This window comes from Maniola hyperantus, chromosome 2 (genome assembly GCF_902806685.2).
Source record: "Maniola hyperantus chromosome 2, iAphHyp1.2, whole genome shotgun sequence".
NCBI classification, from domain to species: Eukaryota; Metazoa; Arthropoda; class Insecta; order Lepidoptera; family Nymphalidae; genus Maniola; species Maniola hyperantus.
Genome location: NC_048537.1, coordinates 15,805,476 through 15,827,843, shown reverse-complemented (window position 1 = coordinate 15,827,843; position 22,368 = coordinate 15,805,476). Strand labels below are relative to the sequence as shown.

Below are 22,368 nucleotides of genomic sequence, written 5' to 3'. Positions count from 1 at the left end.
GGATAAAAGTTTTTTAAAATCCCGTGGGAACTTTTTGACTTTCCGGGATAAAAAGTAGCCTATGTCCTTCCCTGGATGTAAGCTATCTTGAACGGATCGGACAGCCGTGAAAGGCTAGCAGATAGACAGACAGACAGACAGACAAACACAATTTCGCATTTATAATATTAGCATGGATACAACTCTATATCGCCTTCAAAATATGCAGATTATTATTTTCGTCGTTTAGGTACCTACTGGGAAATACTATGAATGTACAAATAACTATGTTTGTTCTACTAATAATCACTGTGCAGCTAAGTGGTCCAGCTGTGATATAAAATGAAACCATTTAAGTTATGGCTGCAGTGTTCTGTTGTAAATTGGTAGGAAGTAACAATGGCCCGACTACATTTGATTATTGCTTTAGCAGTTTTAGTAGCTGTGTGTGACGCAGGTTGGTAAATTTTGTAACTTTAAGCAATTTTTTTTAAATGAAAATATTACAATAAATCTTTAAGCTAGCCTTATCTAATTACTATACAAATCATGCCCGCGTGGAATGGTGCCAAGAATACTGGCTGCATTTCCGCGCTGGACAGCCAGGCTGACCCGTTGCGCAAAAAATGAGCCGGCCCTTCTGTCACCAGATGAGGCTATTAATCGCGGTGAAATGTCTCGTAAATTTTTTTTTAGCACTAAGACTCCATGGCGCCAGGGTTTCCACGGCAAACGGAACAAAAATGTAACTCTCGATAAGAGAGGCTTACTTGCGTCGCTTGCCGTTTTCAGCTGTTTCTGCTGCAGCTCCCTTTCTTGATGCTGTCTTCCTGATATGACACGGGGCCAATGTGTCAACGCAAGTTGCGTTACCGCTCATCTCCGTTCCTAGGGAACCAGCGTTAATCCATGCCATCATCCCGACTAATCCCTGCGAGCTCAATGAACACAGGAATATCTATGTGTCTTTTAATCGTATCGTTAAAGCAAAATCTTTTATGGGAATATGGGAAATGATGCACGCGACGTCATCCACGCGGGTTTAGGTTTTCAAAAATCCTGCGAGAACTCTTTGATTCATCGGAATAAAAAATTTAGACTGCGTCGTCGGGATGGCAGTTATTTTTCGTTAAAATCGGCTTAGGGGATGGGCCGTGAAACGATATCCTTATTATAAATGTGAAAGTGTCTTTGTTTGTTGGTTAATTGGTTTGTTGATTTGTCCTTCAATCATGTCGTAACGGTGCAACGGATTGACGTGATTTTTGCATAGGTATAGATAAAGACCTGGAGAGTGACATAGGCTACATTTTATCCCGGAAAATCAAAGAGTTCCCACGGAAAACCTAATTCCACGCGGATGAAGTTGCGGGTATCAGCTAGTAGTTTATATATAAAACGATCTCCATTTTTTTAGCATTCCGAGTGGAGCGATCACCTCAGTTCGCAGGAGCTTCGGCACGTGCTGGAGCAGGAGGGTTTGGCAGACCAGGATTCGGTGGGCCTGGAGGATTCGGCAGGCCTGGAGGATTCGGCGGACCGGGCTTCCAACAACCTAGAGGATTCGGTCATCAAGGAGGATTCGGCCGTCAAGGAGGGTTCGGTCAGCAAGGAGGCTTCGGAGGTGGTTTCCCGAGACAGGGGGCTCTATCAACATTGCGAAGAGTGTTAGTATTAGTGCAGGGCGTGGCGGCGGGGGCGGTGGAAGAGCTAGTGCCAATTCTGGTGCGTTTGGTGGGAAGTAGTGAACAGAAAGTGTGCCGCTTGAAAGACGTTTTTGTGAACTGTTGATTTTGAAAATTAATTCGTATTAAATATTTTTTAAGTATGATTTTGAGTCTTCTTTTCCTTTGTTAATTTTGTACATATTATAATTCTAGTTCATTGGAATACCTTACTCCTATGCCATTGAGATTATTTATTTGTTTGTTTGTTAAAATATTTTTATTTATTTATTTTTATTTATTTTATTTATCCAGAGTTATATTACAATATTTATGGTTGAATTTAGTTGCAGCACAATATTATAAGTATGAATGGTGTTAAAATGAATAAATCAGTTCCATTTTTCAATATATTTTCTTCTTATCTTACCCACCTTAATAAAAATAAAAAATTGTCTCATACACCCAGGTTAGGCCCTGAAAGAGCCTATGGCAAGGGTTAGGATGGTATATAACATGTAATAGAAATAAAAATGAAAAAGTTTCAAAAAGTATTTGCTATAGTTCCGTGCCGTCACCCGGTTCAGGGTCCCGGCTGAAAATTAGCGCTGTATGCTCGTGAAGCTAGCTTTGCGATCTTGCGCTTGGTACACTTGAGAAAATCACTTAACGGGCGGCGGTAGGTTCCAACTGTACAAACAAACAAGACACGTATAGCAAGAGAGAGACGCATCAAGGAACTGGCGGGAATGTAGGAGCGAGACGTGCGCTGTTACCCTCCCCGCTACCTCCCCGACCTCTGACACCCTAAATGTGAGTTCTGCGCAACGTCGTGCGCAAACTTAAGGGGCGCATTTACGTTCGAATCGTACTATATTGTGTATAAGCATTATGCTGAACTGCAACCTGTTTTGCCTTGTGCCAGTTTATTCCAGCTTAATGCTCAAGTGGAGGAAGCACCGGGATAACCAACTCTTAGTTACCTATAACATGTAATGTGTGGCACAATTTAAGAAATTAACGTTTTTTTTCTTTTTTTCTTTCTCTCTTTCTTTCAAGTATACGTACCTACTTTTGAATCGTCAAGTGAATCTACCACTGGTTTGGAATACCAAGAAAAACAAGCAAGAAACTCGGCGATTGCGCTTTTTTTTTAAATACTGTAAATAATATACCTAGGTACTTAAAAATATGGTTTGTCTTACATGTCTACCAAAATATATATTTTTAATGATGATCTTAGAGACACTTGGTTGAAAGTTAAATCCAAGGCATTATTAATTTTTAAGAGATTTTTTTTTGGGAATAAGTAATTGGAACTACATAGGTACAGGTATGTAGTTCCAATTACTTAACTTTGTAACCAGAACGCTAGCAAAAACTTAGCGTTATTGTTATATTACCGAAACACAACCCAATACCAATAACCATTTGCCCCATTTTGTAGTTTTAGTGATTTAGTATTTTTGAAACCCGTAATGTATAGCGTACAAAACTCGGGTCAATGCCCCGCCTACGACGCGGTATTGACTCCGAGTGGCTTACTTACGCTCGTTCCTTACGTTCGTTTACCTCTAGCGCCAGTTAGATGTTTTTTTTGTAATATTATTGTAAACTTTTCCAAAATTATAGGGTGTTTTAATAAGTATATAAGTATTTTTGCGTTATTTTTGTGTATCATCAGTAATAACCCAGTCAAAACCGCGGCGCGTGCGCGAACGGACTCCCTTGAAAAAGGACCCCGTATGGGTTCGAAACTAGTCGGGCTAACGTCGACTACACACGTGAGTACAGCCGGGACAGATATTATTTAGAATGGAAATCACTCACGGTAGTTTAAATGCTAAAATCATCAGTAATCATGAGTACTATCACCTGTCTTCGTTTTTGCCAGCGTTCTGGTTACACCCTGTATGTATGGCTATAAAGCATTGGGTAAACACATGTGATGTCTGCCAAAGAAGAAAAACTGAGATGTTGTTTATACTAAGAAAAGTTTCAAGAAACAGACGTGTCGTGGACACATGATAGGTAAATCCTCCATAGAATTTCGACGAGGCAAAACCCGTGCAATAGCACCTACCAAGTACGGTAGCCGACAAGAAATATTGCACATCGACCTTTAGAATGAGATTTCGGCTTTGTAGAGCGTTGTCTCTGTCACTCATACCTATGAGCTGTTTTGCCGGTCTCAATGACAGAGACAACGCTCTAGGATATCGCTATCTCTTTCTAAAGGTCAATGTACAATATTTTCTGCCACTTACTGTAACACGAAGCAATTAATGTTATGGAGAAGATGTTCTGTCCGCACCACCTCATTGTCACTTGTCAGTTCTGACTTCTATATGCTTGTAGAACTTGATGACTTTCAAAATCTAATATTAGATAGTCTTCTATTACTTAATAGCAATTTTTTGAAACTAAGTAGTCGAGCTTACGTCGACTAAACACGTGAGTAAAGCCCGGCGGCGTGAGATATTATATATAATGGAAATCACTCATTGATAATTGCTTAAAACGCACATGACTTCAAAAGTTAGAGACGCAGGATCGAACCCCCGACCTCAGAATAGGCAGACGTCGTAACTTGCCATCGAATTAAAAAAATCTAGCCTGGCACAGGCCAAATTCCGCGAGTAGACGGTGTTATGGAAGCAAAGCAAAATATTTGATCAGTTTCATGTTAAATTAAATTAGCACATTATGTACTTACTTAAGTAATGACGAATTACGTAACCGGTGCGAGTTTATATCATTTCTCTAGTCTTTATAGATCTGGAGACTTTTTTAAACCACAACTAAAAGCAAATAAGTATATATTATATGTATTTATATTTTTCATATATTATGTATATAATTATTTATGATAAGTATTATTATTGTATATAAGTTGATTTGGGTATTTATTATAAGATATTTATGTAGTTTATTAGATTCTAGTACCGTAGCCCTATTCCACGTCTTGATACGCCTTACTCACAACCTTGAATGGGAAGCTGGAAGAAATCTCTGTTTAGAGATAAGCATTTCCGATGTAACTTAATTTATTTTTACTTTGTAACTACAATTTTTGGTACATGAATAATAAAAATAAATAAATAAATAAATTTTCGCGCGAATATACCACGTTCATTATATTTTGTTATTTGTATTATGAATTTGTTGACGACGCGACGACTCGCACTTGGTTACAGTTCTAAGAATATAGATTTTATCACATTCAAATATGACTGGGTATAAAACGACAAGATTTAGTGGAATAGTTTCAGAATATAGTAACGACATGAACCGGTCTATAGCTTTAGTTTTAGGAATTTGTGTTCTCTCAACACACTCTGCAGTTCATAGGACACAAGGTACTTATAGTTCCACTTGTTATCTATTTAATTTAATTAATTTTATTTGTTGAGTAACATTTGTCATCCATATATTACAAATCGAAGCTGAAATATACAACAAAAAAAAATATATTAGCCAACTTAAAATGACTAATATTCCCCTTTCCTCTCCAACTAAGCGTCAGGCTTGTGCTAGGAGTAGGTACGACAATAGTGCAACGGGCGGGGTTTGAACCGTCGACCTTTCGGTTTTCAGTCCACTCCTTTACCGGTTCAGCTATTGAGGCTTCGTTCCTTAAAGAGTCACTCATAACAATTCTTACAAAACGACAATATTAATAACAACTTAGCTGATGCAAGGGACTTTTTCCGCGTGGATTTTTTAAAATCCTGCGGGAACTCTTTCATTTCCGGGTTGAAAAGTAGCCTATGTTACTCTCCGTCCTTTTAACTATCTCTATGCCAAAAATTAAGTCAATCGGTTGCTTAGTCAGGGCATGAAAGACAAACAAATAAACAGACACATTTCGGCATTTATACTATAGTATAGATTTCCTGTGTTCATCTTAAAAATCTATGAATCTAGTCTCAAAATAAATTTGACGTTTGTGATTTCAGATGCAACACTCAAACGAATAGCGAGATCTCCACACTACGGCTCAGTTACCACCACGATGGACATCGCCCAACCACGCCCACCACCACATGGACCTCCTCCACCCAGCAATAGTTTATCACACACAAAACTGGAGCGGAGTAGCAAAGGACTAGATGGTGCACCCCAAGGAGTATTTAGTGGTGCTGCAGGCATCTGCACAGAGTGCTGCTCCAGTGATTAGCGAAGCATTCTCCATAGCTTCTTCCTGGGACTGGACCAGTTACTTCAGATGAAGGAGGCCAGGTCAAAATCAAGTCAAGATTTGGTAGCCACTCAAATAACGATGGCTCCGGAAGTCACAGCGACGGATCCTATGAGAATAAATATGGTGGAGCATCAAATAATTTCGGTAGTTCAAGTGAAGGACAGTATAATGTTAATCCTCTGGATTGGATATAGGAAGTGGTGTATCCGAAAGTAGATCAGAAGAATGCGAAAGCCAATCACGTAAAAATGCTGGTGCTACAGGGGTTGATAAAGTATCAGCTGGAGGTGCATCAGCTGGGCGTGGTGGATCATCAGGGCCAATTCAAATCAGTAGACTTTAACAGAGAGTCAGGACAACGTAGCATTAATTCAGGTTTCGGTGGGAAACCACGTGAATCAGCTGGATATCGAAGGCTATCTAGTCAGCACGAGTCTTCAAAGAGCTTAAGCGACAGTGGAAAACCGTGGTGACATTGGCTCCGAATCTTTAACGGATGACAATTCTGCTGGAAACAGCATCACTGATTTGAAAGTCAATCAGAACAACATAATTTGCAAACATCAAATAATGGCCTTAGCAGGCTTTAACGGACAGTCTGGCCAATTTAACGCTGGATCAGGCTTTGATGGAAAATCTGATTCAAGTAATCAATTTGCACAGCACAATGGTCAATCTCAGGATCTGGTACCAAAGAGGAGGAGTTAGCAGAGGATTCGAGAGTCCGGTGGCGGTAGTTATGGAGTCAGACGAGAATTCGAGAACCACGGCAGTTATGGTGGTGGTCACCCAAATCATCAGGACGATATTCATAGACATGGTAAAAGCAACGATGAATCCAATCACTTTGAACAAAATAGAAAACAATTTAGTAATCAAGGCAGTGGTGACCAAGGCTTTGCTGATATCGGACAAATTCATTCCTCTGGTTTTAGTGATTCCAAGTTTAATGGACAGTCTTCAGGAACTAGTTACCAAAGAGGAGGACGTCACGGTGGTGGTGGTTATGGGGTCAAACGAGAATTTGAGACCCACGGTGGCTATGGAGGTGCTCACCCGGATCATAACGATGATATTCATAGACATGGTAAAGTAACGATGAATCCAATTACTTTGAACGAAATGAAAAACAATTTGGTGACCCAAGGCAGAGCTGGCCAAGGCTTTGGTGATAATGGACAAATTCGTTCTACTGGATTCAGTGATTCCCAGTATAATGGGCAATCTTCAGGAACTGGTTACCAAAGAGGGGGAGCTAGCAGAGGATTTGAGAATCACGATAGTGGTTATGGAGTCGGAAGAGAATTTGACAACCACAGTGGTTATGGTGGTGGTCACCTAGATAATAATGGTGATATTCATAGACATGGTAAAAGCCACGATGAAACCATCACTTTGAACAAAATGGAAAACAATTTGGTAACCGAGGCAGTGCTAGTCAAGGCTTTTGATGATAATGGACAAATTCGTTCCACTGGATTTAGTGACTCTCAAAGCTCATCTTTTGGAAACAATAGAGGCAAATATGGATCTGGTTTCTAGCGGTTCTGGAGCGAGTTATTCTGGTAATCTAGGTCAAGTAGAACAAGCTGGAAAATGGATGCAGGTTTAACTTCAAATCAAGGAGGCCCACAAGAATTTTCTGATGCACAACAAGTACAACAATCAGGTCAATTGAATGCAGGATTCAGTGCAAGTCAAGCAGGATCTCAAAGGTTATCTGGTGGAGGACAGTCAATCAAGTTCTGGTGCTTCAAGACATGGTTACAAAAATTCTAGAAGCTCTGAGAGTAAAACCTTGGTTGCCGCAAACGCAAATGGAAGAACCTCTCCAGCAGAAGCCGAAGGTTCTCTTCCCACGGATGTCGGTACATCAGGCTCGAAAATGTCCAGTCCACTCTTGTAGTGCTTTGAACCTCGCTTCCCAAGGTCTGCAAGCAGCTCAACGGGCCCATGCGCCACTTGTGATAAGGGTAGTTATGCTTTAAGTAACGCGAAGAGTCACAGTGGTTCAGCCATTGCACTTTCTATTGGAGGATAAGTTAATAAATACAAGTAGGTACTACTTATCATTGGAATCACAGAAGACCACTGATAAATAATATTATAAGTACCTACTTGATCTTAGAGCTAGTTATGTTTGTATAGTTTTAGGCGGTTATGCTAATAATTATAAACTAGCTTTTCCTTTTATATATTTAGATTGTAAGTAAAATATATATATATATATATTATGTTATACTATTTTTAAGTGGAGGAAAATAAAGAAACTATAAATAATTGTTTACATAATATGATTTTTATTTATTAAAACCAAATAAGAAAACACACCGAAGTACTATATTTTTTTTAGAGATACACTATCACGTAGGAAACAAAACTATGTAGGTCTGTGCGTCTATGATATTATACTTACATTATGCTAGTTTTTGCTTGCGCTTTTTCCATGTGATAAAATGTATTGCCTTAGACAGTGGTTTGGGATTAAGTGCCTTGGGATAATGTAGGTAGCTATCAGTGAAAGAATTTTCAAAATTGGATGATTAGTTCCGTAGTATAGGTACCAAACTAACAAATATCTTTTATAATATTAATATACATATTACACAGGGAAAGTTTAGTAATGTTTAGCAGATGCCTACATCATAATGGTAAATTTCAGCACGATCCGTCCAGTAGTTTAAGCTGTGCGTTGATGCATCAGTCAGTCAGTCAGTACCTTTTCCTTTTATATATTTAGATGACTTGAGAAACTATTCTGATTATTAATTAAATCCTGTTGTACTTCTATGTAAAGAATTTTTGCTTAACCGTCATACGTCTTTCTGAAAAATAATTAATTGATGTTGGAAGGAACCTCCGTGTCTCTGAGAGACACTATCTGTTGTTGAAATCTTGAACAAATCAGCTCATCTTTTTTTAACCCCTAAGGAAAACAGAGTCAGGCTCGCACACCGAGTGTTCCGTAGTACAGTCGTATTTTTTCGACATTTTGCACGATAAATCAAAAACTATGATTCATACAAATAAACGAAAATCTGTTTTAGAATCCACAGGTGAAGCTCTTTCATATGATACCCCACTTAATATAGTTCATCGATGTATATAGTTATATTACTTTGGTAATTGAAAATACTAATTATTAGTTCATGACCACAATTTAATTTTTTTTGTGTGATTTAACCACAAATTCACGGTTTTCAGCCAAATTTTATGATTCTAGATCAACGGGAAGTACCCTATAGGTTTCTTTACAGACAGACAGACAGACAAAGTGATCCTATAAGGGTTCCGTTTTTCCTTTTGAGGTACGGAACCCTAAAAGTAGTTAATTTTTTCAGGATTTATGTATGTTTCTTTAACTAAATATATAAAAGGAAAAGCTGACTGACTGACTGACCTATCAACGCACGCACAGCCCTCGTGCTAACCCGGTGTTGGAAAGCGCGGGTGACGTGTAGATGTGTGGGGCGTCCTCCCGCCTCGAACCCCATTGCCATCACGACCTGTCGCGTACTATACCTACTTATTTATGTTCTGTTTGTAAGCACTAATCCTAGCTAGTTGTTTAAAATAAAAAACAAAAATCTTTTTTATTCGTATAAACTTTTACAAGTACTAACGAATAGTCGGATGCATCTACCACTGGTTCTGAATGCCTTGTTTAAGATTAGATGTATAGCAGGTTAACTTTTTTCCGTGATAGCCTAGTAATTAAGACGTTCTAGGCTATCACTAGAAGCTAGTGGTCCGGGATCGATCAAAGGCATGTAAGTACTTCAAACTTTTCTTCAAACTTTTTTTTTAAGCAATTATATATCACTTGTTTTAACGGTAAGGGAAAACGTCGTGAGGGAACCTTCATGCCTGAGAGTTCTCCATAATGTTATCAAAGGTGTATGAAGTCTGCCAGTTCGCACTTGATCAGCCTTCTAATTGACGAGACCCGTGCTCAGTAGTGGGCCGGCAATAAGTTGATCATGATGATGAAATTGTCTTTACGATAATAGGTAGGTATTATGTGGTGGCGCTTATACAAAATCTTCTAAATAAATATAAAAGAGAAATACCACTCACTCACTCACTCACTCACTCACTCACTCACTCACTCACTCACTCACTCACTCACTCACTCACTCATTCACTCACTCACTGACTAATCACGAAATCTCTACAAGGCCTACAAACTATCGACATTCAGGTTATAAGCTTTAAATAATAAAAATCTGCATAAGTCAATTTGGGAAATTCCCCCCTTAAGGGTGTTAAAATAGGGGGGGAAAGTTTTAACTATTGTTATTTTTACTTAAAATTTGAAACGACGACGGTTTCTTTCTAGGGGGTAGGTGTCAGTTAAGAAAGGATCTAACTAAATTCACCCCCTAAGGGGGTGAAATGAGGGTTGAAATGTTATATAAAATCCTATGTTTTTAAAGTTAGAGATATGAAAATTGGCCGTTTAGGTATTCTGGGGGTTCCGTGCCTTAAAGTGATGGCTGAGTGAGTAGGTAAGTGAGGCCTTTTGCAGCGGGGAAAATTTCAGATCTCATGAGAAACCAGAAATTTTACGCGGACAAAGTCGCGGGCAACTGCTGGTATTAAAATATAGGTATTTTTCTGTTATCTAATTATTATCTATATACTTCTATCTATACTAATATTAGAAAGAGATAACGTTTTTAAGTTTGTTTGTAGGAAGTAATCTCTGGAACTACTAAACCAATTTTGAAAATTCTTTCACCCTTAGAAAGCTGCATTCTTCCTGAGTGACAAAGGCTATATTTTATTCTCAAGCACCCATGCGAAGCCGGTGCAGGTCGCTAGTTTTTAAATAAAGATCTGGGTTTTTAGCTACTGAATCGTGTATCCGTGTAACAACTTTATAAATAAACAAAACTATTACATAAGGAAAACCACAAAATCATGGCATCAAAAGTAATAATTCACACGTTTTAGTTGAGTTTACACTACTTATTACCACTTGTGTCTGGTATAGGTACAGATTCGTGGTATTCCATGTTAATTTACTGATGTTTATAGATGGTTGGTATAAAATTGTAACATACGGAGGATTTGATCGCACTCTAACGAAATGAAACGGCTTGGTTTGGTTGTTTTGGTATTTGTTGTTTTAGAACAAAGTTCCGCAGCTAGTGTACGACGTAAGTAGTTTTGTTTAATTTTATACTGAAATTCAGCATTAATAGGTATAGATCCTCCAAGAAAGGTATTTTTGTGGAATATACTACTTTACATCAGTCATCATGCACTACATAGGTTACAAAATCAGCATTGGAGCTAAATTTACATACCTTTATGTAGGTCATCATAAATATGTCATTTATAAATCCCATTTATTTTTTACTTTGTAATAAAATACAGTTTTTTATTGAAGCATTTATTATTATTAATTATCTGTTTTTATTATAGTAAGGTCTTCTTATTGTAAACCAAAAAATAAGAGGAGCTTTATTATATCAGAGAATTATAGATTTTAATTTCAAACACCCTTCGTTAAAATTTTAATAATTTTCTTAACTTTTATCAAATTAGTCTAGCTTATTCCCTTGACTACGTCCGCGTGGACTAGTCGCAGTTTTTCCTTTTATATAGTATATAGATTTTAGCGTTCTAACGAAAGTTTAACTTTCAGATGGACATATAATACAGAGGCTAAAACGCTCTCCGCATTACCACTGCGGTGCAGACGGACCAGCATGGCCACCACCACCACCACCTCCACCTCCTCCACCCCCACCACCTCCACCACCACACTGGCCACCACCACCTCCATTCTGGCGAGGCCACCATCATCATCACCACCACCACCACAGCGGCGAAGACTACAGAGACTACGAGTACAAACCAAGAACCCTTATTAACGGACAAAGTAGCTTTGGCAACTCTGGCTTTGTTCAACCTGGTAACTACGGACAGGGTAACGCAGGATTTGGTTATGGGCAGGGTAACGCTGCACTGGTTGACGCTAGTCATGGTAACGCTGGGATAGCGGACGCTGGCCAGGGTAACGGTGGTCTATTCCCACCGGGTAACCTCGGTAACCCTCCATGTGCAACGTGCAAAGGAAAAAGTACAGCAGTGAGCAATGCACAGAGCGAAACGGGGGATGCTGTAGCAGTAGCCATTGCTAGAGCTAGTAAATCTAGATAAAATTGGTCTGTACTCTATTTAAAATATGATTGTGGAAGTCTAGTGTTTGTATAAAGAGAGTGAACTGTACAACATGTCAATACATTGGAAATCCAATCCAATCCATCATGCTGCATGCGTCCACAGCTGGACATAAGCCTTTTCAAGTGCGCTCTACTAAACAAAACCCTCTAGCGTCTTCAACGCTACCTTCTTGAGAATATACCTTGTATATAATACAAAGATCGTACTTGACAAGGAAATTTTCTAAAAAGTGCAAAAGTGCAAATCCTACCTACTTACTATATTCTTGTCATTAGCTTTTAAAAAATGTGTATAGTAATTAGATAAAAAATAATATTTACTTAATTATACTATTTTATAAAATAATAAATAAATAAAAAAGCTACCAAACTTTGTTAATTAATAATTATTATGTAAAATATGTTTATATTTAAATATACTCGTAAATTATAATGTCTACTGTGGTTTATTTTACATTCCTACTAAATAACACATTCTGTGAAAATTTCAACTCTCTACCTATTACGGTTTAAGAGATACAGCCCGCTGACAGACAGACCGACGGATGGACGGACGGACAGCGGAGGCTGAGTAATAGGGTCCCATTAGCACCCTTCTGGTACGGAACCCTAAAGACAGTTAAATTAATGAAGTACATTTTAATTTGTTGTGAATTTTTCCTAATTTAAAGCAAATTTTATGATTAATTTTGAATTTAAAAAAGTCACTCATTTACTTTGGAGACCATTTACATCAAATAAACCCAAATGAAGTTAAGGTTTTTTTTATTTATTTCTGAAGTGGTAGGTCCATAAAAGTTTGTGAAAATACTTAGATGCCATTAGCGCCATTTTTTTTTTTTCAAGTCTTGAAGTTTTGTAACTACTGCGCTCGAACAATAATTTTGAACTTTCGATAAAAATTTTGTCATGTTCCATAATGCCTAGGTAAACCGCAATTTTTTAGACAATAGTTGAGTTTATGTTTACTAATTACCACGAAAAAAAATATCCAAAAACGTTTTACAGAAAGAGAAAAAAATAAAAACCAGTGATGGATGAAAATTATGAAAAAAATCATTAAAAAATTCATATCTCCTAAACTACTAAAAATCGCTGAACATACATAGGGGTGATTTGGATACCCCTCAACATTTATGGTATTTAAATTTTTCTTTTAGACGTCACATCCCCGGCCACCCTGTATAATATTATGGCCTACCCTTTCATTATGATATCCCACTTGGTATAGTAAGTAATCTTACTTTGAAAGTTGAAAATAATAATTATTAGTTCACAACACATTTTAATATTTTTGTGATGTAACCACAAATTCATGGTTTTCGGATTTTTTCCTATAGTTGTGCTATGAAACCTACCTATCTGCCAAACATGATTCTAATGATCCTAGGTTAACGGGAAGTACCATATAGGTTTTCTTGACAGACACGACAGACGGACGGACAGACAGACAGACAACGAAGTGATCCTATAAGGGCTCTTTTACACTTTTGAAGTACGGAACCCTAAAATTATTACTAAGTGATGATGAGAAATAGGGAATAGAATATTAAGCAGATGTTTATTAAAAATTCGGATGAAGTCAAAGAAGGATGGTATTATGAGTAAAACAAGGAAGATCGAAATGATTTGATTACTTTTGACTATTAGATAAATCATAATTTGCATAACGATTTCATTGAACAAAAGACATCAACGCGCTTCCTACATTGTACTTCCTAACACCATATTAGGCTATTATTAACGAAATCGGAACAATAACTTCCGTGAGAAATTCTAATAAGGCTCAACGGACGAAATTTAAGGCTGCCCACACTTTGGAAACTTTATTGTATGAATTTAAGTATCGTGAAATTTAAGTAATCTACACTAATATTATAAAGAGGAAAACTTTGTTTGTTTGTTTGTTTGTTTGTTTGTTTGTTTGTTTGTTTGTTTGTTTGTACTGAATAGGCTCAAAAACTACTGGACCGATTTTAAAAATTCTTTCACCATTCGAAAGCTACATTATCCACGAGTAACATAGGCTATATTTTATTTTGGAAAAAAATAGGGTTCCGTAAGATATTTGGGTTTTTCGGACACAAGGTGTAAAAAATCAACCAGAAAAGTTACTTATTTTGCGTACGCTGCCTAAACTATAAAAGATAGAACCATAAAATGTTCTAATTAATTGTAGATCTTATAAATATCTACAAAAAAGTCCGCGACACACTATACCCATCTATGTCGAGTGAGGCACAGCAACCATTTTTTTATTTAAAAATCTTGAATTTTTTTTGGACTACATTTAAACGCGTTTATTTTACTCATGCTATTAATCCTTATCAAAATAAATGATTTCATCACTAAGAACAGTTTATGGAGATAATATTTGGTCTTTGAATGATTAAAATTGGACGTTTGGTTTTGAAGTTATGGCGAAATTAAAATATTACGATTTCTGCTGCACGGCCCGTTGTATATTATATAAAGAGGTAATGTCGTTAAGTTTGTTTGTAGGGGGTAATCTTTAGAACTACTGAACCGATTTTAAAAATTCTTTCACCAGTAGAAAGCTACATTATTCCTGAGTGACATAGGCTATACGGGATCTTTAAAAACCTAAATCTACGCGGGCGAAGCCGCGGGGATCGGCTAGTAATAAATAAATTAATAATAATTAATATTAATAATAATTTAAGTAATAATTATTTATAATAAATAAATAAATATATTACGAGTAAGTAAGTAGGATGTACTTGTAGTACGCGAAATATCGAGATGGCAATTGGGGAGGGAATGCCCCGCACAGCCCCCGCGCTAACCCGGTGCGGGCAGACGGAGGGTTCCTTTTTCTGGGTGGTTTAAATAGAAATAACCACGAACAACGAACGAACTTTTAACCTAACCCATTCGAGTAGGAGTGCCCCGTCTCGCGAGCTTGCTTCGCTCGCTCTTGCATTCCTTGTTCTTCCTTCTTCTTCTTCTTCTTGTTCTTCTTGTTTTTTCCTATAATACCTATCATAAACTTAATTTATGGGAGGAGGGCATTTTATCAAAAAAATATGCAATGTACTTAATATTATGTTGTTTTACTAATTAACACGATTAAAAATCAATTGTTTGTCAAATAAAATTTTTTGAAATGACAATTTGTCTGGTAAAATTTGTGTTGGCAAGTGTATTAACTGTAGAACATTTTTTTTGATTGATGATTAAATGTATCCTAACTTTGCCAAACGTTGTTTGTGGAATGAAACTTTATTTGTTCTTTGTGAATAATTGATCGGTCACCACTTTTTTCTAAGCAATGCTCAAAGATGCGTAACAGATTCAAATCTGCGTGCTTTACAAAACTCGTATCAACCGTGCGGTCGGCCTAAAATGTGGGAGATGACCTCGCAGGTTATACTATAAAACTTATTTGACCCGCGAAATTCAACATAGTGCAAATACCTGCCTAACGGAACTGCTATAAACATGGCTAAGTTACATCTATTGGCCTACTTTTTTACCATAGTCTTTACGGGATGGAGCCCTGCCCTCAGCGAAGGTAGTAATTTACCAACAATATTTATTACTTTTTTTTTACTTTATCGATTCCATATAGTTTTATAGTCTTTGATTTTATCGAAGGTTTCTCGATCTCTATGGTTCATACCGTTAGATAAATTGCCAAAAAATCGCACTTATTTTTTGTTTGTTTTGGTTTTGATGTAATTTTGTGGTTTTATGCCTACGTGATATAATAAGTAACAACTAAGTACCGGAATTTTTCGTATCTGCTACCTGTATAAAAACAAATCTTTTTGACTACAGAAGTAAATTTAATAAACTGTCTAAATGTCTTTTGTAAGTTAAGTTTGTATAATAATGAAAAAAAATACACCTTTTGGTTAACCCAAAACAAACAAATATTTTTCAACATTTATTAACATTATATAATTTTATGGTGTTGCAAATATACTTAAAAGGCTATGTTTTAATTGGAATGCTACCCACCTACTTAAATAATAACTATGTCTATATATATAAAAGGAAAAGGTGACTGACTGACTGACTGACTGACTGACTGACTGACTGATCTATCAACGCACAGGTGAAACTACTGGACGGATCGCGCTGAAATTCGGCATGCAGATAGTTATTATGACGTAGGCGTCCGCTAAGAAAGGATTTTGCAAAATTCAACCCCTAAACGGGTAAAATAGGAGTTTGAAGTTTGTATGAAAGTCTGTCAGTTTTGAAGTTGGAATCGCGAAATTTTGCAATTAACATTATTCTATATCTATATACATAGTGGTTTATAATTTGTGTAGTCCACGCGGACGAAGTCGCGGGCATAAGCTAGTATTATATAAAATAGCATGTAATTTAACAAAGTAACGTATGTGGGCGTTAAAAATAATAAAATAAATTGTATTTCATATTCACCTAATTGGAAGTTATACGAATCTCCATTATATTTATGCAAAGCAGTTTTCTTTTATCGAATATTAACCTTACTTATTTTTTACACTATTGTACTTTCAAATATCTTTGGAGTGGAGTCACTATGAAAAATATCACACCTCATAACAAATCTAGTTTATTGATCATAAACTTGCTTTGTTGAATTTCTAGTTAAATAAGACTGTAATGTGCTAAAAATTTATATAATTAATAGTCATTTTCTTATCGTACCTTTACATACTTACATCGCAATAAATTTTTAATTATTTGCAGAAAATCAAGCAATCAAAACTAGAGTAACAAGGACTTTACAAGGCAAACTATGTCTCAAACTCGGCATATGTGGTGGACACCAAGGAGGGTACGATAATCACCAAGGAGGATATGGTGGCCATCAACAAGGATACAGTCAGCAAGGAGGATACGGTGGTCAACAAGGAGGATACGGTGGACAACAAGGAGGTTTTTACCCTTACCCACCGATAAATATTGGCATCAGTCAATCTCAATCATCCGCAAGTGCTGGGGGCGGCGGCTTCGGCAGTTCAAGTCACCCAAACAACTACCAGTATAATGGAGGATACCCAAATAAAGGAGGATACAACGGTCATAAGAGACCAGGTTACTTTGGCAATGGTTATGGTTCCTATAATAACCAATTTAATGGGAACTATTATGGAGGACAGTCAGGAAATGGAGGTGGAGGATATGGTTTCCAAAGACCGTTTGGAAATAACGATGACTCATTTGAAGACTATGGTGATTACAGTAGATCGGCTAAAAGCAAGGACTGAATTATTTAATTTAATGTTATTTATGATATTTATGAATAAAAATTTGCAATAATTAATAAAAAGACTTTTATTATAGGATAGGCACTTTTGGATGATTTGCACTAAATCCTTTAAAACAACCTATTTTTTACCAAAGAATGCTTTACTATTATCCTAGAATACACATTTGACACCACAGCACAAACTAATGTAGAGTTCAGAAACTTAATAAATTCAAGACTACTAAGTACATACTAAGTATAAGTACTTGCTCTTGACTGCAATCACACCAAATAGTAGATAACTAGCTGACCCGCCCCAGCTTCGCTCGGGTGGAATTTAGAAAATCGAGGTGGGGGATGAATTTCCAAAAACCCTGGAACACGTATTTCTTTATTTGTGACCGAAAACCCAAATACCAATTTTCATGCAAATAGCTTGAAAAATGACGGACTTTCATACAAACTTTTATCCCCTATTTAACCCACTTAGGGGTAGAATTTCGAAAAATCCTTTCTTAGTGGATACCTACTCTTTACAAAGAACACACCCTCAAAATTTCATGTCTCTAGGACCAGTGGTTTAGGCTGTGCGTTGATATATATGTCAGTCAGTCAGTCAGGACTTTGAATTTTATATATGTAGATAGATAGAAGATGAATTAATGTTGCAGCCTTATATGGCGCACGCCTGCCTAGAAGGTGCCTTGTCACTGTCACACTTCTTCTGAAGGTACCAATATTTTAGCTAGCAGGGAAAACGGAAGCCCGAAGGGCATTCCACATTATAGCAATGCGTATTACAAACGAGGTTTGGCAAATAGCCTAATCTTAATAGTGTACAAATCATGCCCAGGTGGAATGGTGCCAAGAATGCTGGCTGCGTTTCCACGCTAAATCATAGCCACGCTGATCCTTTGCAGAAAAAATGAGCCAGCCCTTCTGTCACCAAATAAGGCATGATAGGCAACCGTGATATTTCTCGTAAAATTTTAGTAGCCGTAATTATTAACTTAATTTTCCTAAAAATTACACACATACCTAATATTATTAATAATTAAGATATAAGTACAATTATAATTTAGTTAATGACAAACATAAGAAATGTTATAAAAAAAAGTTTTAAGTTGGTAAAAACTTGCCCGTTATAATTATTGATAGTCAGGATGAAACATGTTATTATTTACTTGAATTCTTAATGATCTAAATATTTGTATTAATTAACGGTGAACGAAATGTTCTTCTATTAATTTAATAAAAAATCTTATGTTATACCTAATTATGTAGTGATTTTAGCCATTCATTAGGTTTTTATAACATATAAAACGTGAGTGAGTTATGTTTTATTGGTTTATTCACCTTCTAGCATAAAGATGTTCCAAGAGCGGAAGTTATTTATTAATAACTAGTTTATACCCAGCATACCTACCTAATTTAATAAGCAATGCCACTCGCACGTCGCCTATGGTGGATGGAACTATATTAGAACGCAGTGGCGTGCAGGTCATAGAGGCATAAATGCACTGCGTACCCCCGTTGTAATATCTCAATGCATAGTTTTCATTATGACCTGCCAGTAAACAGGTTCCTACCTAACTAATGCCTACCCTGGCTTAAAAGTTTGTGGACGCCACTGTTAGAACGCAAGTACCAATAGAAACTGTATTTAGTATTTAGAATTTCCTTTATTTTATAAACTCAGAACAGTTAATTTCTTTGGAATCCTGACCCCTAAACTAGGAAAGGGCCACACACTGGCCCCAATGACACGGGAATGTCTTACAAAGTTTCAACTCAATCAGATGAACGATGTGATGAGTAACATACAAACATTAAATTCATACTTCCATACTAATATTATAAATGCGAAAGTGTGTCTGTCTGTCTGTCTGCTAGTTTTTCACGGCGCAACCGTTCAACCGATTTTGGCGAAATTTGGTACAGAGATAGCTTGCATCCCGGGGAAGGACATAGACTACTTTTACTTTTTTTAGGGTTCCGTACCTCAAAAGGAAAAACGGAACCCTTATAGGATCACTTTGTTGTCTGTCTGTCTGTCTGTCTGTCAAGAAACCTACAGGGTACTTCCCGTTGACCTAGAATCATGAAATTTGGCAGGTAGGTAGATCTTATAGCTGACATTTGGAGAAAAATCTGAAAACCGTGAATTTAGGCTTACATCACACAAAAAAAAATTGTGGTCATGAACTAATAATTAGTATTTTAAATTTTCTAAGTAAGATAACTATATCAAGTAGGGTATCATATGAAAGGTCTTCACCTGTGCATTCTAAAACAGATTTTTATTTATTTTTATGTATCATAGTTTTTGAATTATCCTGCAAAATGTTGATAAAATACGACTGTAGAACGGAACCCTCTTTGCGCGAGCCTGACTCGCACTTGGCCGGTTTTTTACTTTACTATTTATTGTTTTAAAAAGTAAGTACATGGTAATTAATCTTATTTAAATGAATAATTAGAATAATTGCTACTTTATCATCATGCACGAAAATGTGCTAGGTAGCCTAAAACAAAAAGCCTTTTTCCTTTATAATGATTTATATTTCCAAATTATTCACACTGTAGACTAAAAGAGCGTTTCCGGTAAAATATAGCTAAGTATATAAATCCTATTAATCCATGGCGAATCGTAAATATGTTCTCAAATTTAAAATAGATCGCATCAAATTCAATTCCAAACGATTTATGATCTTGTTCTACACATAAATTAGCACTATCTACTTATGTGGCGTATTCTCGATTTTTATTAATCATACTAAAGAGATTTAATATTATACTGATGTATCGTCACGATCAACTTATCGCCGGATCACTACTGAGAACGGGTCTCTAATGAGAAGGATTTAGGCTATACTGGCCCAGTGCGGATTTGCAGACCTTACACGCCTTAGATAACATTATATAGAACTCTCAGGCATGCAGATTTCCTCACGATGCTTTCCTTTACGGTTGAAGGATGCGATATTTAAATGCCTAAAATGCATATAACTCCAAAAAGTTAGAGGTGAATGCCCGGGATCGAACCACCGACTTCTCGAATAGGAGACTGAGTGACGTCTTCCCCACTAGGCTATCACAGCTTATACTGACGCATAGATAGATAGCTACATGTATTTATTTCACAAGGAGTTATCATGAAGATAAAATTTTACCGTAAAATAAAACGGATGTCAATGCCTTAGATGTTTTTTTTGACCCACTGATTTAAGTGGGAGGTGTCTTCCTAGTATATAAGATCGGAGAAATGATTCACAACTTACCATTGCTCGGCGAAAGCTCAAATCATATTTGATTGTACCTGATATCATATTTTAGTAACAAAATGATAGCCAAATATTTAGTTGTCTTATATGCCATCGCTTTTGCTAAAGCTGGACCGGTTGTATATGGTAAGTTTATTTTAAACTGTAACGTCTAAAAGTACACTTATAGGGTCTAGGACACGAGGGACTATTGTCCGCGGAGGACAAAAGTCCCTCATCTTTAAGTTAACTACGGTGTTTCGCCGTACTATTAAGTCTATCGTGTGCGTTATGCAATGCAGTTCTGTGTTCCATTTTTGTCCTCCGCGGACAATATACGGAAGTGGTAATCAACTTAGTTAGTATTTGTTTGTTCTGTGCTTGTCTCATATTATTCAGTACCCTTATTTTAAATGCGAAAGTGTGTTTGTTTGTCCTTCAATCACGTCGCAACGGAGCAACGTGATTTTTTGCTTGGGTATAGCCGATGATGGAAAGTTGCTCTATAAACGACTTAATCAACTTTAAAACATTTATTTCCAGATAATATTCCACCCGGCGTCACATTTCGTGTGGACCGCGGACCAAACATAGCATTTGGCTTCGGAAGTGGCTTCGCCAGTGACATCGGTGGGATCCGCCACTCCTCGGGGATCGGTACATCGTTCCAGAGCGGAGACGCGACTTCTTACGGATCTGGCTTTGGCTCCAACGACGGGAACACCTTCGCAAGAGGTGTAGGCTACGCTAATGCAGCGCCATCCTATCCCATAAGATACACTCAAGCACCTTACTATCCATATTATACTCGTAACAACGGTCAGCAAAACTCAGCGACGATATATAACAATGGTTTCGGAAGGTTCGGATCGGCTGTATCCTCGGCACAAAACTTCGGGAATTTCGGATCAGCGGTATCCTCCGCTCACAGTCATAACGGATTCGCATCTGCCGTATCCTCGGTCAGTGGCCGTGGAACAGCCGTATCGTCTGTCAACGGTTTAGGGAGGTATCACACAGCCGTGTCAACAGCGGATGGGCGAGGTTTAGGCTACGATTCTGCGGTTGCAACTGTCAGTGATGGTTTGGGCTACGAATCATCTGTATCGTCTGCTCAAAATGATGGATTTGGTTCAACTGTATCCGTAGCTCAAGGTCGTGGGTTTAATAACTTTGGTACGTCAGTCGCTGCGTCCCATAACTTCCCGGGGTATAGAGCTAGTGTGGCCCATTCGGTTCAGCAGGATGGGGAGTCGTACCAGCAAAGCGGAGCGAGCAATATAAACGGAGTTCAGTCCGCCCATTCTCATACCATTAACTCTGATTATAACAATAATAATAATTATTGAGAAGTGAGCTCCTTTGTAGGAATATAATTATCCATACTAATATTATAAATGCGAAAGTGTGTCTGTCTGTCTGTCTGCTAGCTTTTCACGGCTCAACCGTTCAACCGATTTTGACGAAATTTGATAAAGAGATAGCTTACATCCCGGGGAAGGACATAGGCTACTTTTTATCCCGGAAAATTGAAGAGTTCCCACAGGATTTTTAAAACCTAAATCCACGCGGACGAAGTCGCGGGCGTCATCTAGTTATTGATACTTTTAAAAAGTTTCAATATAATAAAAAAGATGTCGAGATGATTGTCATAAGTACACACTTATCTCAGTGTCTTTTTTAATTTGTATGCTGTACCAAATGATGTAATATAATATATTATGTTATGTGTACATGTACCTACCTATCTTATATTATTGGTAAATTTGAAAAAAATATAATGAAATTATATTTTTGTAAATATTTTAGATATATTTTAATAAAAGACTGTAGTAAAATTATTTATTTGTTTTGT

The 22,368-nt window shown here is 37.1% G+C and overlaps 4 protein-coding genes across 4 annotated transcripts; all 4 read left to right on the top strand.

The window, feature by feature from the left end:
- Window positions 1-326: 326 nt before the first annotated feature.
- On the top strand, window positions 327-1,810 carry LOC117991072 (34 kDa spicule matrix protein-like). Its single transcript, XM_034978620.2, has 2 exons — window positions 327-436; window positions 1,397-1,810. The coding sequence occupies exons 1-2, from the start codon at window positions 379-381 to the stop codon at window positions 1,768-1,770; spliced, it is 432 nt and encodes a 143-aa protein (XP_034834511.1). The 5' UTR covers window positions 327-378; the 3' UTR covers window positions 1,771-1,810.
- Window positions 1,811-10,925: 9,115 nt separating this feature from the next.
- LOC138404412 (uncharacterized) lies at window positions 10,926-12,472 on the top strand. Its single transcript, XM_069508225.1, has 2 exons — window positions 10,926-11,009; window positions 11,501-12,472. Exons 1-2 carry the CDS (start codon window positions 10,940-10,942, stop codon window positions 12,016-12,018), a joined length of 588 nt encoding a protein of 195 aa, XP_069364326.1. The 5' UTR covers window positions 10,926-10,939; the 3' UTR covers window positions 12,019-12,472.
- Window positions 12,473-15,480: 3,008 nt separating this feature from the next.
- LOC117990420 (RNA-binding protein FUS-like) lies at window positions 15,481-17,269 on the top strand. The gene is made up of 2 exons (XM_034977862.2): window positions 15,481-15,576; window positions 16,749-17,269. Exons 1-2 carry the CDS (start codon window positions 15,504-15,506, stop codon window positions 17,267-17,269), a joined length of 594 nt encoding a protein of 197 aa, XP_034833753.2. The 5' UTR covers window positions 15,481-15,503.
- A 3,277-nt stretch (window positions 17,270-20,546) lies between these two features.
- On the top strand, window positions 20,547-21,862 carry LOC117990410 (uncharacterized). Its single transcript, XM_034977850.2, has 2 exons — window positions 20,547-20,660; window positions 21,057-21,862. Exons 1-2 carry the CDS (start codon window positions 20,594-20,596, stop codon window positions 21,860-21,862), a joined length of 873 nt encoding a protein of 290 aa, XP_034833741.1. The 5' UTR covers window positions 20,547-20,593.
- The last annotated feature ends 506 nt before the right edge of the window (window positions 21,863-22,368 follow it).

Excerpts from the sequence above, each read along its gene's own strand:
- LOC117990410 (XM_034977850.2), top strand. The coding sequence starts at position 20,594 with ATGATAGCCAAATATTTAGTTGTCTTATATGCCATCGCTTTTGCTAAA. Across the intron at positions 20,661-21,056 it reads AGCTGGACCGGTTGTATATG|ATAATATTCCACCCGGCGTC; the intron begins GTAAGTTTATTT and ends ATTTATTTCCAG.
- LOC117991072 (XM_034978620.2), top strand. The coding sequence starts at position 379 with ATGGCCCGACTACATTTGATTATTGCTTTAGCAGTTTTAGTAGCTGTG. Across the intron at positions 437-1,396 it reads AGTAGCTGTGTGTGACGCAG|CATTCCGAGTGGAGCGATCA; the intron begins GTTGGTAAATTT and ends CCATTTTTTTAG.
- LOC138404412 (XM_069508225.1), top strand. The coding sequence starts at position 10,940 with ATGAAACGGCTTGGTTTGGTTGTTTTGGTATTTGTTGTTTTAGAACAA. Across the intron at positions 11,010-11,500 it reads TTCCGCAGCTAGTGTACGAC|ATGGACATATAATACAGAGG; the intron begins GTAAGTAGTTTT and ends TTTAACTTTCAG.
- LOC117990420 (XM_034977862.2), top strand. The coding sequence starts at position 15,504 with ATGGCTAAGTTACATCTATTGGCCTACTTTTTTACCATAGTCTTTACG. Across the intron at positions 15,577-16,748 it reads GAGCCCTGCCCTCAGCGAAG|AAAATCAAGCAATCAAAACT; the intron begins GTAGTAATTTAC and ends AATTATTTGCAG.